This window comes from Lithobates pipiens, unplaced genomic scaffold (genome assembly GCF_037356315.1).
Source record: "Lithobates pipiens isolate NorthernLeopardFrog02 unplaced genomic scaffold, aLitPip1_a1.2 Scaffold_10, whole genome shotgun sequence".
Classification (NCBI taxonomy): Eukaryota; Metazoa; Chordata; class Amphibia; order Anura; family Ranidae; genus Lithobates; species Lithobates pipiens.
In genome coordinates, this window is record NW_027507686.1 from 75,801,809 (window position 1) to 75,817,608 (window position 15,800).

General features: G+C 41.5%; 1 protein-coding gene across 2 annotated transcripts in view; it reads right to left on the reverse strand.

Annotated features, from left to right (window-relative positions):
* The window catches only part of LRP5 (LDL receptor related protein 5), a 287,294-nt gene that overhangs the window by 132,125 nt on the left and 139,369 nt on the right, over window positions 1-15,800 (reverse strand). For both annotated transcript variants that reach the window (XM_077455906.1, XM_077455902.1), the window contains exons 6-7: window positions 9,688-10,084; window positions 7,542-7,713 (exon numbers count right to left, since the gene is read on the reverse strand). In XM_077455906.1, the coding sequence (XP_077312032.1) occupies window positions 7,542-7,713; window positions 9,688-10,084 (569 nt within the window). The remainder of the gene's footprint in view (window positions 1-7,541; window positions 7,714-9,687; window positions 10,085-15,800) is intronic.

The following is a 15,800-nucleotide window of genomic DNA, read 5'->3' on the forward strand; positions in this document are numbered from 1 at the left end:
TTTCTGGGTAATGTTATCAAAGCCACAGAAACTGCTGAAAAGGGATCAAACCGTGAATTAACAAATGTTAACAGAACGGAAGACAGATGAAGCAATGGATAAGAACTGATATGTTTTTAACGGTGCTCATGTGAATGAGGCCTTATACACGGCAAGCCCACTCGGATCCGCCTGTCTGTTTTTCAGGCATATCCGAGCGGGCCAACCAATTGACTCCTATGGGGAGAAGGATGTCAGCAGGGATGTGTCCGCTGACACCCGTCTGCCATCTGATCCGCTAAAATCAGCCATATGGCGATACGTTCGTCATCCTTCTTGGCGGATCGAATTGGCCGAGATCTGATGAAAACAGACATGCTGTCCATTTTCGTCTGATCTCTTCATAGGAATCAGCGGCGCTCTGACAGGCCCCTCCCCGCTCAGTGAGCAGAGACGGACCTGTCATCCGCCGGCTCAACGGAGAGATCTCCCTGCTGAGCTAGCGGACTCCGCTGAGCCTGTTAATGAGGCCTAATAGTTATTTTGAACTTGAACAAATCAGAATGCACTCACATCCTTATGGGTTCCTCTAATGTTGTTCCTTGAGTAAAACAGATTGCTTTTAGCATAGAAATAAAAGCGGATTATAGGTACTTGCCAAAACTCAGCGTAAAGTAACTATATAACATGACCACTGAGTTCTGAAACCAAGTTCATACCTAGCACTGCAACCCCCACTACAATATGTATCCAAACTTATAAAATAAAAATTAAAAAAATTATAATATATATATATATATATATATATATATATATATATATATATATATATATATATATATATATATATATATACACACATTTTTTTTTAGGGTATCCTAAAAATGGTATGTTTGGATACTGTGATGTTCAATGTAGATTATCCAGTCTTAGCCCTTAATGTTCCTCTACATAAAGATGGCCTAGGCTATATGGCCTTGCCAAGACCCTGAAACTGAGCTGCAGCACGGTGGCCAACACCATACAGCAATTTAACAGGACAGGTTCCACTCAGAACAGGCCTCGCCATGGTCGACCAAAGAAGTTGAGTGCATGTGGTCAGCGTTGTATCCAGATGTTGTCTTTGGGAAATAGACTTATGAGTGTTGCCAGCATTGCTACAGAGGTTGAAGGGGTGGGGGGGGGGTCAGCCTGTCAGTGTTCAGACCATACGCCACACACTGCATCAAATTGGTCTGCATGACTGTCATCTCAGAGGGATGCCTCTTCTAAAGATGATGCACAATTAAGCCTGCAAACAGTTTGCTGAAGACAAGCAGACTAAAGACAAGGTATACTGGAATCATGTCTGATGAGACCAAGATAAACTTACTTGGTTCAGATGGTGTCAAGCGTGTGGTGGCAGGAACCAGGTGAGGAGTACAAGGACAAGTGTGTCCTGCCTACAGCCAAGCATAGTGGTGGGAGTGTCATGGTCTGGGGCTGCATGTGTGCTGCCGGCACTGGGGAGCTATAGTTTATTGAGGGAACCATGAATACCAACATGTACTGTGACATGCTGAAGCAGAGCACGATCGCCTCTCTTCGGAGAGTGGGCCACAGGGCAGTATTCCAACATAACAACCCCAAACACACCTCCAAGATGTCCACTGCCTTGCTAAAGAAGCTAAGGGTAAAGGTGATGGACTGGCCAAGCATGCCTCCAGACCTAAACCCTATTGAGCATCTGTGGGGCATCCAATATCAATTAATTATATATTATATATATATATATATATATATATATATATAAGAAACAAATTCTACTTTAACTTGCCATTCACAGGTTGAAAGTGAAAAATTATGCTTGAAACATGTAGAACGTCCTGGGTTAAAGATTGAGTTTTGTACCCATGGAAATATGGGTTAACTGAACTGATTTTAGACATTTACATATGAATAAAAGTTCAACTCCTTTCTAAATTGGCCCTAGCATGTGTAAGTATGGATGTGAGCTAGGGACCTTAGAGCTACTTGAGGCCAAGGACCGATGAGAATGTACAATGTATATGTAAAGCGCTGCTTAAATTGTCGGCGCTATATAAATACCTGTAATAAATAAAATAAATGAAATAAAGAATGAGTTCTATCTTAGAAAGATTTTGCTGGCATTTACTTGGCCTAGAATAGAAGCAATGCTTTGTAACACAGGCAGATGGAAAAAAAAAACAAAAAAAAAAAAACTATCATTCTGTGTTCTAAGAACTATAAATTGCTTGTAGAGAAATGCGTATGGAACAGTTCAAGAAAGGATGCTGCCCACGCATTTATTACTTGTTATTGATTTCATACATGCACATGGCAATAATCATCTCTAACACTACATAATTGTGAAACCACTTAGTAACCTCTGCAAGCACTCATGCTTGCACAATACAAACTTTTTACAGTAGGTTTACCTTACTGATAAAGCTAAAAGGCATACAGTGCCTTGCAAAAGTATTCATCCCCCTTGGCATTTTTCGTGTTTTGTTGACTCACAACCTGGAATTAACATGGATTGTTTGAGGATTTGCATCATTTAATTTACAGAACATGCCCACATCTTTGAAGATGTTTTTTTTATAATGTGAAGCAAACAAAAAATAGGACAAAATAACAGAAAAAGTCAATGTGCATAACTATTCACCCATTAAAGTCAATCATTTGTAGAGCCACCTTCTGCGGCTATCACAGCTCCAAGTCGCTTTGGATAAGTCTCTATGAGCTTGCCACATCTTACCACTGGGATTTTTGCCCATCCCTCCTTGCAAAACTGCTCCAGCTCATTCAAGTTGGATGGTTTGCGCTTGTGAACAGCAATCTTTAAGTCTGACCACAGATTGTCTATTGGATTAAGGTCTGGGCTTTGACTAGGCCATTCCAACTAATTTACATATTTACCTTTAAACCGCTCAAGTGTTGCTTTAGCAGTGTGTTTGGGGTCATTGTCCTGCTGGAAGGTGAACCTCCATCCTAGCCTCAAATCACACACAGTGTGGTACAGGTTTTGCTAAAGAACATCCCTGTATTTAACACCATCCATCTTTCCCTCAACTCTGACCAGTTTCTGAGTCCTGACTGCTGAAAAACATCCCCACAGCATGATGCTGCCACCGCCACGTTTCACTGTGGGGATGGTGTTCTTTGAATGATGTGATGTGTTGGGTTTGCGCCAGACATAGCGTTTTCTTTGATGGCCAAAAAGTTCAATTTTAGTCTCATGAGGCATTCCTCCATAAATGTTGGGAGTATCCCACATGCCTTTTCACAAACTCAAAACATGCCATTTTGTTTTTTGCTGAAAGTAATGGCTTTCTTCTGGCCACTCTGCCATAGAGCCCAACCCTATGGAGCGTACAGCTTATTGTCTTCCTATGTACAAGTACTCCAGTCTCTGCTGTGGAACTCTGCAGCTCCTCCTGTGATGTCTCCCCGCTGTGTTTGCAAGCTGTGTCCTCCGCTCGATCTATCACATCGCCCGGCCCCGTTCTCTGCAAGCGTCGCGGCGCACAGTGACTGAGCCCGGTGCCAAATTCAAAAAGTGAAAAACACATACAGTCATTTAATCTGTAAGATTACAGTGTACTGTATCAAATTATTTCACCTCCCCTTTGTCCCTAATGCTTTATCCAGTGCATGCAGTTTTATATTATATATACTGTTCTTTCTGCCTGGAAACTTGAGATTGTCCATAGCAATCAAAGTGTCCCTACGTCAAAAGCTGTTTTAGACCAGCTAGAAAACAGCAATAATAAATTAGAATCACTTGCAGAATTGAGCGGTAGTGATTCGTGGGGAAATTCGTCAGCAAACACTGAAAGTAATGACAGCTATAATTTCGCAACTGAGCAAATTTCAGTGGATTTAATTTTAATACATTATTGAATACATTTCATTATTATTATATTATTATTTGTTAAAATTAGTTACAGTTAATTATATTATAATTTATGATTTTGTGTTTCAAACTTTATCATACCAGGGATATCTACTAAACTCTTGTTGACAGATTTAAGTGAGTTATTCCTAATGCCGCGTACACACGACTGGGCTATCCGGCGGACAATTCGATCGTGTGTGAGCTCCAGTGGACTTTTTCTTCCCAAAAATCCGGCGGACTTAGAAATAAGACTTGCTTCAAAATGATCCACCGGACAATCCGTTCGTCTGTATGCTAGTCTGGCGGACTAAAACCGATGCTAGGGCAGCTATTGGCTACTGGCTATGAACTTCCTTATTCTGCGTCATCACGTTCGAATCCGCCAGACTTTTGGAGTGATCGTGCGTGGCCAAGTCCGTTCGCTTGAAAGTCTGGCGGACCTCACCTGCAAAGTCAGTCGGATTGTCCCCCGGATAGTCCGATTGTGAGTACGCGCTATAAAGAATTACAGGCCTAAAATATAAAACACCAAATTTCTATGTAAAACAATGTACCACTTTCAGCGTCAAAAATCCAATATAATCATACGGCCAGGGAGGTTAAGAACCCTTTACCTAGGGGCATCACTATGTAGGTGAATATATAAAGTTAGGCAAAGAACCAACTCCCCAAATCAAGGCATTCAGTTTAAGATTTTCTAAGTAGTAGAGGTAGAAAAATACTCAGGAGACAGGGTTTGGGAGTGTCCTTTAAAATTTTCTGTTTCATGTTCCGATTAGGTAAAAAGATTGATCTCTGGACCTGGGTCATCACAAAAGAGGATACAGAAACATTAATATTCCATATACTCAGTGGTACCGGTGTAAACTACTCTCAGATACTTTTATCGTATCTTATAAAGTTGCTCTTCATTTTAAATAGAAACAAACCAATAAAGAATCCATGCTGCTATGGATTAATAGCACAATGAAAGAAGGAAGCAAACTCGTGCTTACTGCCATCTCTTTGCTTCCCTCTCTGCTGGACTCCTGTAATCCTCACTAATCTAAAGTTCGTCCATTAAAGTGCCTCAAAACAGAGACGTGATCTGGAGCCTCTTTTTTCATGTCCGTTGTTCTCACACTGAGTTTAAGAGAACATGAATCTCTGCCAATTAACATACATATCTACAAGTCTTCACCTACAAAGTGTAAAACCATATGTTGGAGACGTGGACCCATTTTCTCAACTGCCTGCCAAAGAGACAAGCAAGACATTTAGAAGCAAGGAACAATGTTGCCATAGGGTGCCAACATTACAGGAAAAAAGCCCCATAGGCTGCTGTCACGCAAATGTTTGACAAGTGATGCCAAATGGCTCCATAGGCTGCTAGAGTACTGACTGAGCTCTTTGTGTTCCAGCTTACAACTACAGATGGGAAGTTTTGTGGCGGGAAAGGGTGGGGGCTGCTTTCTACGCAGGAGATTTTACATATAGAAGAAAACTATTTTCTTCCAACACCATTACAGATCACAGTAACACTTCTGACCTCCCTCATTAACAAGAGAGAACTGCCGGATAATTCTGGCAAAATAATTATTTTTATATATATATATATTTATTAGGGCTATTACTGATTAAAATTTTTGTGTTCGATTAATCGACTATTTCCGATTAATTATAACGCACATACAGATCCAACTACCTTTAGCTGATCTCCTTGCATTGCAACTCTGCATTAGTCACTGGTAAATGTCATATACGCTATATACAATCACCCGACACTAGTTTGTTTCCACAATCCATGACATAACTTCACAGTTCACACAAATACGTTTTAAATTCAAACTGTAGCAGATCACACCAGAGTAGATACAGAGAATTGTTTAGGGAAAAATTAAAGTAACCAAGGGTAGGGAAGGTGAGATGATTTTCTGTGACTGTGAATCCCCCGCTCTGATCACCTACCAACAGGCTGGCATTAATTATAAAGGATTCAATGGGACACATGGACCCAGGCCATGCTGAACAAAAAGAGAGAAGAACCAGTGCAGCCTGCAACCATCTCTCCATACACAATCATCAGGCTTCCCCAACTTTTCCCAAACTGCAAGGCATGCTAATCCCCCCTCAGTGCATTTCAAGGCTCCTCCATACACATGGGACTGTTTGCAGAACGTCATGCCATTCACAGCAATCAGCCCCATGATGAGTCCAATGGATCAGCTATAAATGCATAAAAAATCCCACTGATCCCATCAGTGTTTACATCCCCTGAGTGGAGCCCAATCAGCTTCAAATCTGCCCTACTGCTGAAATGCTTGATAAAACATAATTAAAAAATAAAGTATTCAGTGACCCTCCCCCTACTGTAGAGAATGCTGCAAGAAATGAGGGCATTGTATCTGGATCAGAGCCTGAGAATGCACAGAACCAGGAGTGGGGGAGGAGAGAAGCAGAGAAATGCAGGGGGGTGACCCTGGTGCAGACACTTACCTGGGGACAAGACACGACTGGGCTGACTATGCACAGCTCACTACTGGAGGAGCCAGGGGGGAGGAGTCTGGTGATGTCGATGTCCGTGACGTCACCAGATCTCAGACGGAACTCCCTGAAGACCCAGAAGCCGGCAGAGAGGCGAGTACGATCAAAAGAATTAATCAAGGAATTAATTGTTAATTTCCGCAGCCCTAATATATATATATATATATATATATATATATATATATATATATATAAAAGAAGCAAGCTTTACTGCATATACACATTGATGTTACTGTTGTGGGTTAGTAACACTTTAACGGAAGAAGCTGAAGTCAGAAGCTCATTGGCTACCGTGCACAGCTGCATCCAATTTTGCATTCTCAAGTTTTAGTAAATCAACCCCACTGCATACACGTGTGTGCATGTGTACATGTATATATGTACAATTTGCGAGGCTCTAGCTGGCAGGTTTGTGAACAGTTGTCTCGTGCTTTGAGGGAGGGTACCTTCTCCAGACTGCATAATCCACCTCTTCGTAGAGGTTTGATATGATTGAGATCAGAGCTCATAGAAAACCAAAAATAATTCAACATTGGATACATTTTAGGTGCTTTTAGCTGTGTTTTTGGGTCATTATCTTGTTCAAGAACCTATGACCTGCGACAGAGGTTTCTGACACTGGGCAGTATATGTTTTGAATCAGAATTCCCTAATTGTTTGGAGAATGAATTTTGCCTGCATTGATCCAGCTCAACCTTGTCCTAGACAGCAAAGCAGCCTCAAAAGAGCACCATGCTTTGTCTATTTCACAGTAGTATACTTTTCTTTGAAAGCATCATATTTTAATTTGTGCACATAGAAGTGATGTGACTTGCCAAATAACTCTTTTTCTTTTCCTTCTGTCTTAAGTCTCATACACACTAGTTTCTTTTTTCTTTCAACCCAGCAGGACTGACCAAAAAAAAAATGACAGCTAAGGAGGAGCCGCTGTACTAACAATCCGATGTTAGTACAGCAATACCCCCCTGCCCCACCAGAACACCCTGGTCAGCTCTCTCAGCCTAAAGCGACTTTACTTCCAAGTGCACTTTCAATGCAAAGTGGATTTTCCTTTAGTAAATAACCCCCAATGACACCCGTTGATGTCATTATTACAAGAAATGGCCAGCAGATAACATGTCGGATAAATTCTGCTTACCTCTATTTTGTCTGTTTTGGCATCTCCCCAGTACAGTTTTCCTTCTTGAAGATCTAGTGCTAATCCATTGGGCCACCCTAAAGATGTGTTCACAAGCACTGTCCTTTCTGAACCATCCAAATAAGCAGACTCGATCTTCGGCTTTTCACCCCAATCTGTCCAGTACATAAAACTAAGGACAGAAAAAAAAAACACTTTACAAACCTTTTTCATTTGTTTTTCAAAGTATTATTTATGCAATGCCATGAAGAACAACATACAAATCATACAATACATAAAGAGAAATCAACTTATCTATTTATTGCAAAAAGCAATAGTGAACATAAACCTACAAGTATTCAAAAATCATTACTTTTTTGGTCTTAGAATAATGTGATCAAAGCCCAAAATTGGCCATAAATGGATCAAAATTTGGCGGTTTATCAGAAACCAGCGGAATTTCGATCCATGTGTGCCCATCCCTGTTTGAAAGAAGTCGATCGTTAGACTGACATCTGTCCAGCTGGAATTCTGGACATTTTTTTCTTAATCAGCTGGCTGTAACCACTGATCAGTGTATTATGACAGTGGAGAGCCGCGCTATCAGAATACAATGTCCAAGCAGGGAGGATTCCTTCACTTTTTAGCCAGATTTTCATTTTTGCCTGTGAACCCATTAAAGGAAATGGTAATAAAAATCCGACAAGAGCTTTACACATTCCTTACTTCTAAAAAAAAAAAAAAAAAGTTTTGTCTGGATTTAAAAAAACAAAACAAATGTCTGCAATACTAATCTCACTTCCACAGTCCATCATCCGCGAGGACTTTCTGCAATGTCTTCATCGCACACCTTCAGTTGCCGTGATTGGCTATTGCAGGAGTTCATGCATCCTGGCAATGTGCTGAGAATGTAGTTTGAACTGCGCATGCATGGCTCAGTGTACATTTAAAAAAAAAAACTGCAGAAACAGGTACATTTATTTTATTGCAGAAGAGACATGACTCTTTTGAAATAAATAGCCTGAGAGTTCGAAAATTTACAATTTTGGCTTTGTTTCCCCACTTTAAAATGGAACAAACCACCAATTTAAAGCGGTTCTGCACTCATAATAATACATTTGCCCATTCTGTTGCCTCTAGACCGTACATTTGATAATGCCACATGTTTTTTTTTTTTTTTATTAATCTACCTTTTGTAATTCGTAGTTTTTTATTTTCCTCCCCTGCGGCGATGGGCGGTCTCTTGCGGGGATCAGCATCATTTCCTGCTGAAGCCCGCACTGTCTCCTGGGATCTCGTCCAAGTAATCCCAGGAGACATTGCGGCTAATGCACCCGAAATCTCGCAAGATTTCGGCTAATACGAGATTTGGGCTGTAATAGCCGAAATCTCACGAGATTTCGGGTGCATTAGCCGCAATGTCTCCTGGGATTACTTGGACGAGATCCCAGGAGACAGTGCGGGCTTCAGCAGGAAATGATGCTGATCCCCGCAAGAGACCGCCCATCGCCGCAGGGGAGGAAAATAAAAAACTACGAATTACAAAAGGTAGATTAATAAAAAATAAAAAAACATGTGGCATTATCAAATGTACGGTCTAGAGGCAACATAATGGGCAAATGTATTATTATGAGTGCAGAACCGCTTTAATGTTTTTCGATAATTGTTACCTTGAAAGCATGCCTCTGGTGATACTGGACACATTTGCCAGTGTGCTTATGTCAGCTCCCAACCGAACTTTCAAGCCCTCAAATGGCTGGTGCCATAGCCCATCTCCTGTACAGCACTATGGCAACTGCAGATCTACACTGCAGAGTTTAAGCTGGTGATGGCATTGACTTTAAAGGATAGGAGGGCATAGTGCCTCCTTAAATAATGTAATACTCATTTAAATCTACAGACAAACAGCATAACCCTCTGGTTAAAAAAAAGCTTACTATGCTGGTCCATTGTACACCTCCTCTGAGGTATAAAACACATGTTCTCCACCAATGGAGGTACATGTATTCATTTAAGTACATTCATATATGATATGATAGAATTGCTAGAATATATATGATAGAAAGCATAGGATGTACTATTTGGGGGATAAAAATGAAATAATCATGACAAAGAGTAAAATCAGTTATTAGTTTAAAAATACCTAGACTGAGAACCTCTCACTTACCCTGTCAGTGGATTTAATACAATGGCCCTCGGTTCATCTAGGTTTTCAGATATCAGTATTTTCCTAGATGTCCCATTAAGTCGTGTGACTTCTATACGGTCAGTACCAGTATCCGTCCAATACAGATTCCGAGCCACCCAGTCAACAGCTATCCCATCTGGATGTAGCACTTCAGTAGTCACTAAGGTCTGAGCACCTGACCCATCCAGATAAGCGCGACGAATAGCTCGAACTTCATCATCAGTCCAGTAAATATATCCTTCCACTGGATCATAGTCAATGGCAATAGCGTGCTTAATGTCATCAATTTGCAGAACAATATCTGTAAAATCAGGCATGTCCAATGAAATTCTTCGTAAATCTGTTCTTCTGGCCAGCAGCAATACATCATCTGCACCTGAAATTAATAACAAACATTTAGACAAGTTCAACTCTGAGGTACTACAGAAACTTGCTGGGAAAAAAAAAAGCACGTATTAGGGAGGAGCTTTTCACAGGGACAGTTGGGACTGAAGTCCATGCGAAGAGATTGTACCAACTAAAACTGCCCTTCCAAACACCTTAAAACTGATTATATGTTTACAGATTTCTTAAAGAAAATACGTATTTACTCTTCTTCGGTATTTGCTTCAATACGGGGCATTTTCGCAGTCATGCAACACTATACCCAAATTAGATTTTTATAATTTTTTTCACACAAATAGAGCTTTCTTTTGATGGTATTTAATCACTGCTAGGTTTTTTATTTTTTAGAAAAAAAAAGAAAAAAGACCAAATTTTTTTGGAAAAAAATTTTCTTTCTTAGTTTCTATCAAATTTTTTTGTAAATAAGTAATTTTTCTCCTTCACTGATGTGTGCTGATGAAGCTGCACTGATGGACACTGATGAGGAGGCAATAATATGCGGCACTGACTGGTATTACTGATGGCCACAAATTGGCATCACCAATGGGCACTACTGGGGCTGCAATGACGATCTGATGAACAGTGCCCTGATTATCTGTACAGGTCTCCCCTGTGAAGAGATGCCGCTGATCAGCTCTCCTTTTGCTTCACACTCTGGCAATGTGAGACAAGGAGAGCAATGGCATTTCCATGTTTGATTGGACACAGCTGATCACATGGGTAAAGAGCCGAGTCATCAGCTCTTTACTGAGATCGGTGTTGCGGAGATATCATATGACATCGTCCCAAAACAAGAAAGGATCCCACCCGCCGTCATTTGTCTATACGTTGGGCAGGAGGTAGTTAAAGAACAGAGATATAGACAGGGTTTCCGATCATATCAATTTGGTTTTAAGATAAAACCCTAAAGTAAAACACAGACCCCCCCATCCAAAAAGGTAACCTTTGAGAACACTAGTCATTTGCAGAGGTGTCTGGAGGTCTGCAAAGGTGCCAACCATGGGAATTTTCAACCTATTGGGCGACTCCCTTTCGCAAAATCAGCCCACAGCTGAGAGGAACAGGAGGCACAGGAACAAGGTGTTGGGCTAAGTTCACATCTGTGCGGACAGTTCCCAACAGTTCCCGCTGCCACAATCACCCTTACTGAAAACCACGCTGGATGCGTGTGAGTACCATTAACCCGAATGGCACGCCACATGCACTGGAATTCGCACCCACAGTTGGAACCGCACTGTACTTGCGCTTCCCTGTGGGCTGCAATTCCAAAAATGGAGCGGGGACCTTTTCTCCACGTTTCAGGAGTCACAGCAGCCCATTCAAATGAATAGGCTGCCCTGAAAATGCAAACCAGGGCTCGCAGAGCTGCATCAATGTGAACCCAGCCTCAATGTCCAACGTGTAAAATTAAAAATTTCACTTCAACGTGTGCTTGCTTGCTGTAAAGTGGTAAGGGATCCCAGGGATTCCTTTACAATGTCACAAATGAAAAGCATAGTAACGTATCCATTGCTACTGCAACACCAATTCCCTCACTTCTGAAAGAAAATCAAAACCAAATAGCATATCTCCCTGTTTCCGCCTTATCTCAAGCGAAACAAAAAATACACAAAACAAAACTTCCAAATCAGCCTTTACGTCTGCTAAAACCCATATACATCATTTCATCATTTTATTCAACCAATGAACCTAAGCAGACACACACATCTACAAACATGTTATATATATAACAAATTCTAAAAAAATCTAACTGTGATTAAAGAATTTTGTAATGATTTTTTACCTCAAACATACATTTCTGGGGAGACAAGTGTACATCTATTAAAAAACAATATTTATTCATTTGTTGCAGTTTTGAATCCAAACTCCTTGTCATTTATTATCATATATTCAGACAAAGGTAACAACTGAATGAAATGGTGTCATCTAAGGCTTTCAATTAGGGCTGATCCAAAATGCTGTTTTCACTGAATTATTAATGGCAGAATCAAATAGAGAGGAAAAACATGAAAGGGACATCAGTCACAATGACAAGGACGTAACTTTCAAAGCCTCATTCACTAAACACTGAATATAAGACCACAATGAACACTGAATATATAATACCACGTTGCTTGGGTATGACACCAAGACTCTCTAGATGGGTACATAATGCATAAAAGTTGTATTTTTCTTTTCCTAAGCGAGAACAGCCAAAGTTTTTTTTATTGGTCATATTTCTTTTGTGGGTCACAGGAGTGCACTTACCTTCGCTGTCAGATGACGACAGAGCTGCTTCAGGCTCTGGTAAGATCCCAACCATATTGTCTGGATCCACCCAGCTGCCTGAAAGCTGGCTCCAGATCTCAGAAAGTTTCTGAGAGCTGAAGCCAGCTGCGTTGGCCCTCTCTCCAGCGAGTGCTGGAGTAGCAGAGCAGAGTGTGGTAACTGATAAGAGAAAACTCTAAGTTGATCGATCAGCAGGCATGTGATCACTCAGTTCTTGGTCAAAGAGCTGAAGTGGGACAGTATAGAAGTGAGTATGTGCAGTATGTTTTTTTATTTTTTATTTCCATACTTCTCCTTTGAAACCACAAAATTACCATTGCAGTGTCCCCCCCACACTGCAAGAGTTAATTGATTGAATGCTCCCCTCCGTGCAACCCGTCCCTCAAAGCCTCTTCTCTCTGGCCAGCAGTCAAATTGGGGTACCAATAGTCCTGCATTGTACATAAAGATATTGAGGGCTCACCCAAAACCCAGAATGTAGGAGAGAAGTAAAGCACACTAGCAGCTTGAGGTGGGCCAGTAATAAGGCAAGTATTACAACCTTTTTCCCTGTTTCCTAGTTAACACTTGCAGTGCAGGAAGTTCCCCTGCAAGAGTCTTTTTTTTTAAAATCTTTAAAGGGTAAGTTCACCTTTGGAACATGTTCCATGTTCCACCAGTATTTAACATGTTCCAGCTCTTGCACCCTGTTCCCCCCAGCCCCCCCCCCCCCTCCCTGTGACAGCAAGTGAAGATTATTTTCCCTGTACCAGCTGTCACTTTTTAAAAACAACGTGGCTCCGCCCACAGAGAAGTATGAATTATTCACAGATAACTCTGAATTTATAAACTACAAGTACTGTCTGCCACTAGGGTGGAGGAATTGTAGTTTCAATGAGCTGTGGGGGCACTGATGAACGCTATCACAGTCCGCTGACATGTGGAATGCATCTTTACATTTTATTTTATTTTTTCTGTAAAAGGTGAACTTGGCCTTTAAAGATTTTTGGAGAAAAAATGCTCCAGACAGCCACCTTCTCAGCCATTTCTTCACCTTGGCTGGGTGATCTAAGTCAAATGTGACCAATGCTCCTTTAAATTGATTGTAAAGCTTTGTTTTGTTTTAAATAACAAACATGTCATACTTACCTCCACTGTGCAGGTCGTTTTGCAGTTCGATCATCCTCTTCTGGGGCCCCCAGTGGTGCTATCAGCTCCGCCCCGCATCGTATAACCCCCTAGGAGAAGTGATCTCCGAGGGGGGGGGGGTATCTTGCCAGCGCACTCCCGAGTCCAGTATTTGCATCCATAGATGCAGAATGTAGGACTTGGCCTCATCCCCTGGTGCCTGCACTGCTATCAATCTATCCAATCAAGAACCGAGAACCCCGGGCATAGGATGCATTGTTTACAACCCCTTTAACTATTTATTCTCTAACAGATTTTCCCAATCTACCTTGAAAACTAGAGCACTAAGCATTGAATAAGATTATTTTTTCCCCCCCATCTGACATTCCCATCAGAATTCATTTATTTTCCCATATTTGCTCATCATCTGAAAATGATGTACAGTATAAAACTTAAAGGAGAAGTAGGGCCAAAGTTTGCTAAAGTCTGCTGATGTCACTCAGCCGGTCCAGACTCTTGAGGGATCCCGACTTTAATATCAGGATCCACCCAGATGCCTGACTGGCAGCTGGCTCAGCCTCTCAGAGCACTGTTGAGAGCTTGAGCCAGCTGCTTCCACCCCCTCCACAGCCTGGGGCTCCAGTGAGCACTGGAGGGGCAAAGTACAGAGCCAGAGACTGACAGTCACTGGCTCTCTGCTAATTGAAGACCAAAAACTGGGCAATCGGTGGTCTTTGATCACTCAGTTCTTGGTCTTAGAGATGGCGAGGGACAGCTGCAGCATCGGACTGATATTGCATCCATCTAAAAGAGTATAATTGATGTTTTTTTTTTTATATCTCTTAATTTGTCAGATGCTCAGCCCATGCTTTGTCATTTAAATGGGTTCCCACAAACCTGTGTACAACATTAGGCATTGTGTACCTGGGAGAAGGCCAGCATATCTTGAAGTTCCCCTCCGGTTGGAAAACTGCAAAAACACTGCTACTTTCAAAAAAATTGAAGTGATGACAGGAGAGTCTGCTGCATGCTTGGCTGGCAATATGGTGCCAAACACATTTAGTTCTACTGCAAGTGACATCACATCACTGAAAGCAGCATGGAATTCATTTCCCTGAATTCCCATATATGTAGCCAGCATTTTACAACTCTTCTCATGTCCAAATGTGGACATTAAAATGTTTTAATATTTTATGGAGTACACCGCATAGCAGGCATTGAAGAAACCCAACATCAGGTGCTGGAACTCCTTATATACTGTTCATATATATGCTTGTTCCAGTTTTGCAATTTCTCTATATGAGTAAAATGCAAATATACACACCTGCAAGAGGGTCTTCTAATTATTTTTCCCTAGCGATGTAAATTAACACTGTATATTGATTTACCACGAAAACAAACAAACAGCACTCCCTGTTTTCCTTGTGAAAGAGATGCAAATGAAACACTGCTGTGAGAACTATCTTACCAAGTCTTCTTTTCATTTATCTAGAAAATAAACTAATTCCAGATTATTTGAAACAGAGCTCACATGGAATGGTGTAATATTCACAAATCTAAGACTAGAAGCCAAGAAATGGGACAATGTATGGAACAGAAGGGGACAGTTTGAGGATATCTGCCTACAGCAATTCATGAGCTTTTTATTCTGGTGCACTTTCGGGTTAAATAGTTGTAAAACTACAGTGATTATTATTCGCACACACCAGTAGATGTACTGGGTGGCTGCAAGGACAGATACAGCATCAGCAAGGCTGAGGACGGGCCTTGCTAATGCCATTGCGTTAAACATACTGCTATTCGAATACCCATTAAGGACTGCGGCAATCTCCGGTTCTAAGCCCTGTGTATTCACGCCATGAGCCCGGGGCTTAGAAATCCTCTCTGCAGCCACGCATCTTCTCCATAGCTGACAGGATGGGCTATGTGGCTGGTGATTGGTTGGCACCGCCCATGTGATGGCACGGACCAATTAGAATGCTATTAGAATGTCCAATTGGACATTCAGCTCAGGGGATTTCCCAGACCCCTGGCACGGATATACCGGGGCTTAGAACTGGAGATTGCCGTGGCCCAGGTCAGCGGGACCGGACCACCTTACAGAGTTTTCTGTAAAGGTGAACTTACCCTGCAAATCGCTTTTTATTATACCAAATTTGAGTGTTCTTGTGCCCCGTACAAACGATCGGTGGATTTTTTTTCCGAGGGATGTTGGCTCAAACTTGTCTTGCATACACACGGTCACACAAATGTTGTCAGAAAACAAAATGTACGACGGGACTATAAAAAGGAAGTTCAATAGCCATCGTGGCCCCTTCTGCTCGATTCCGAGC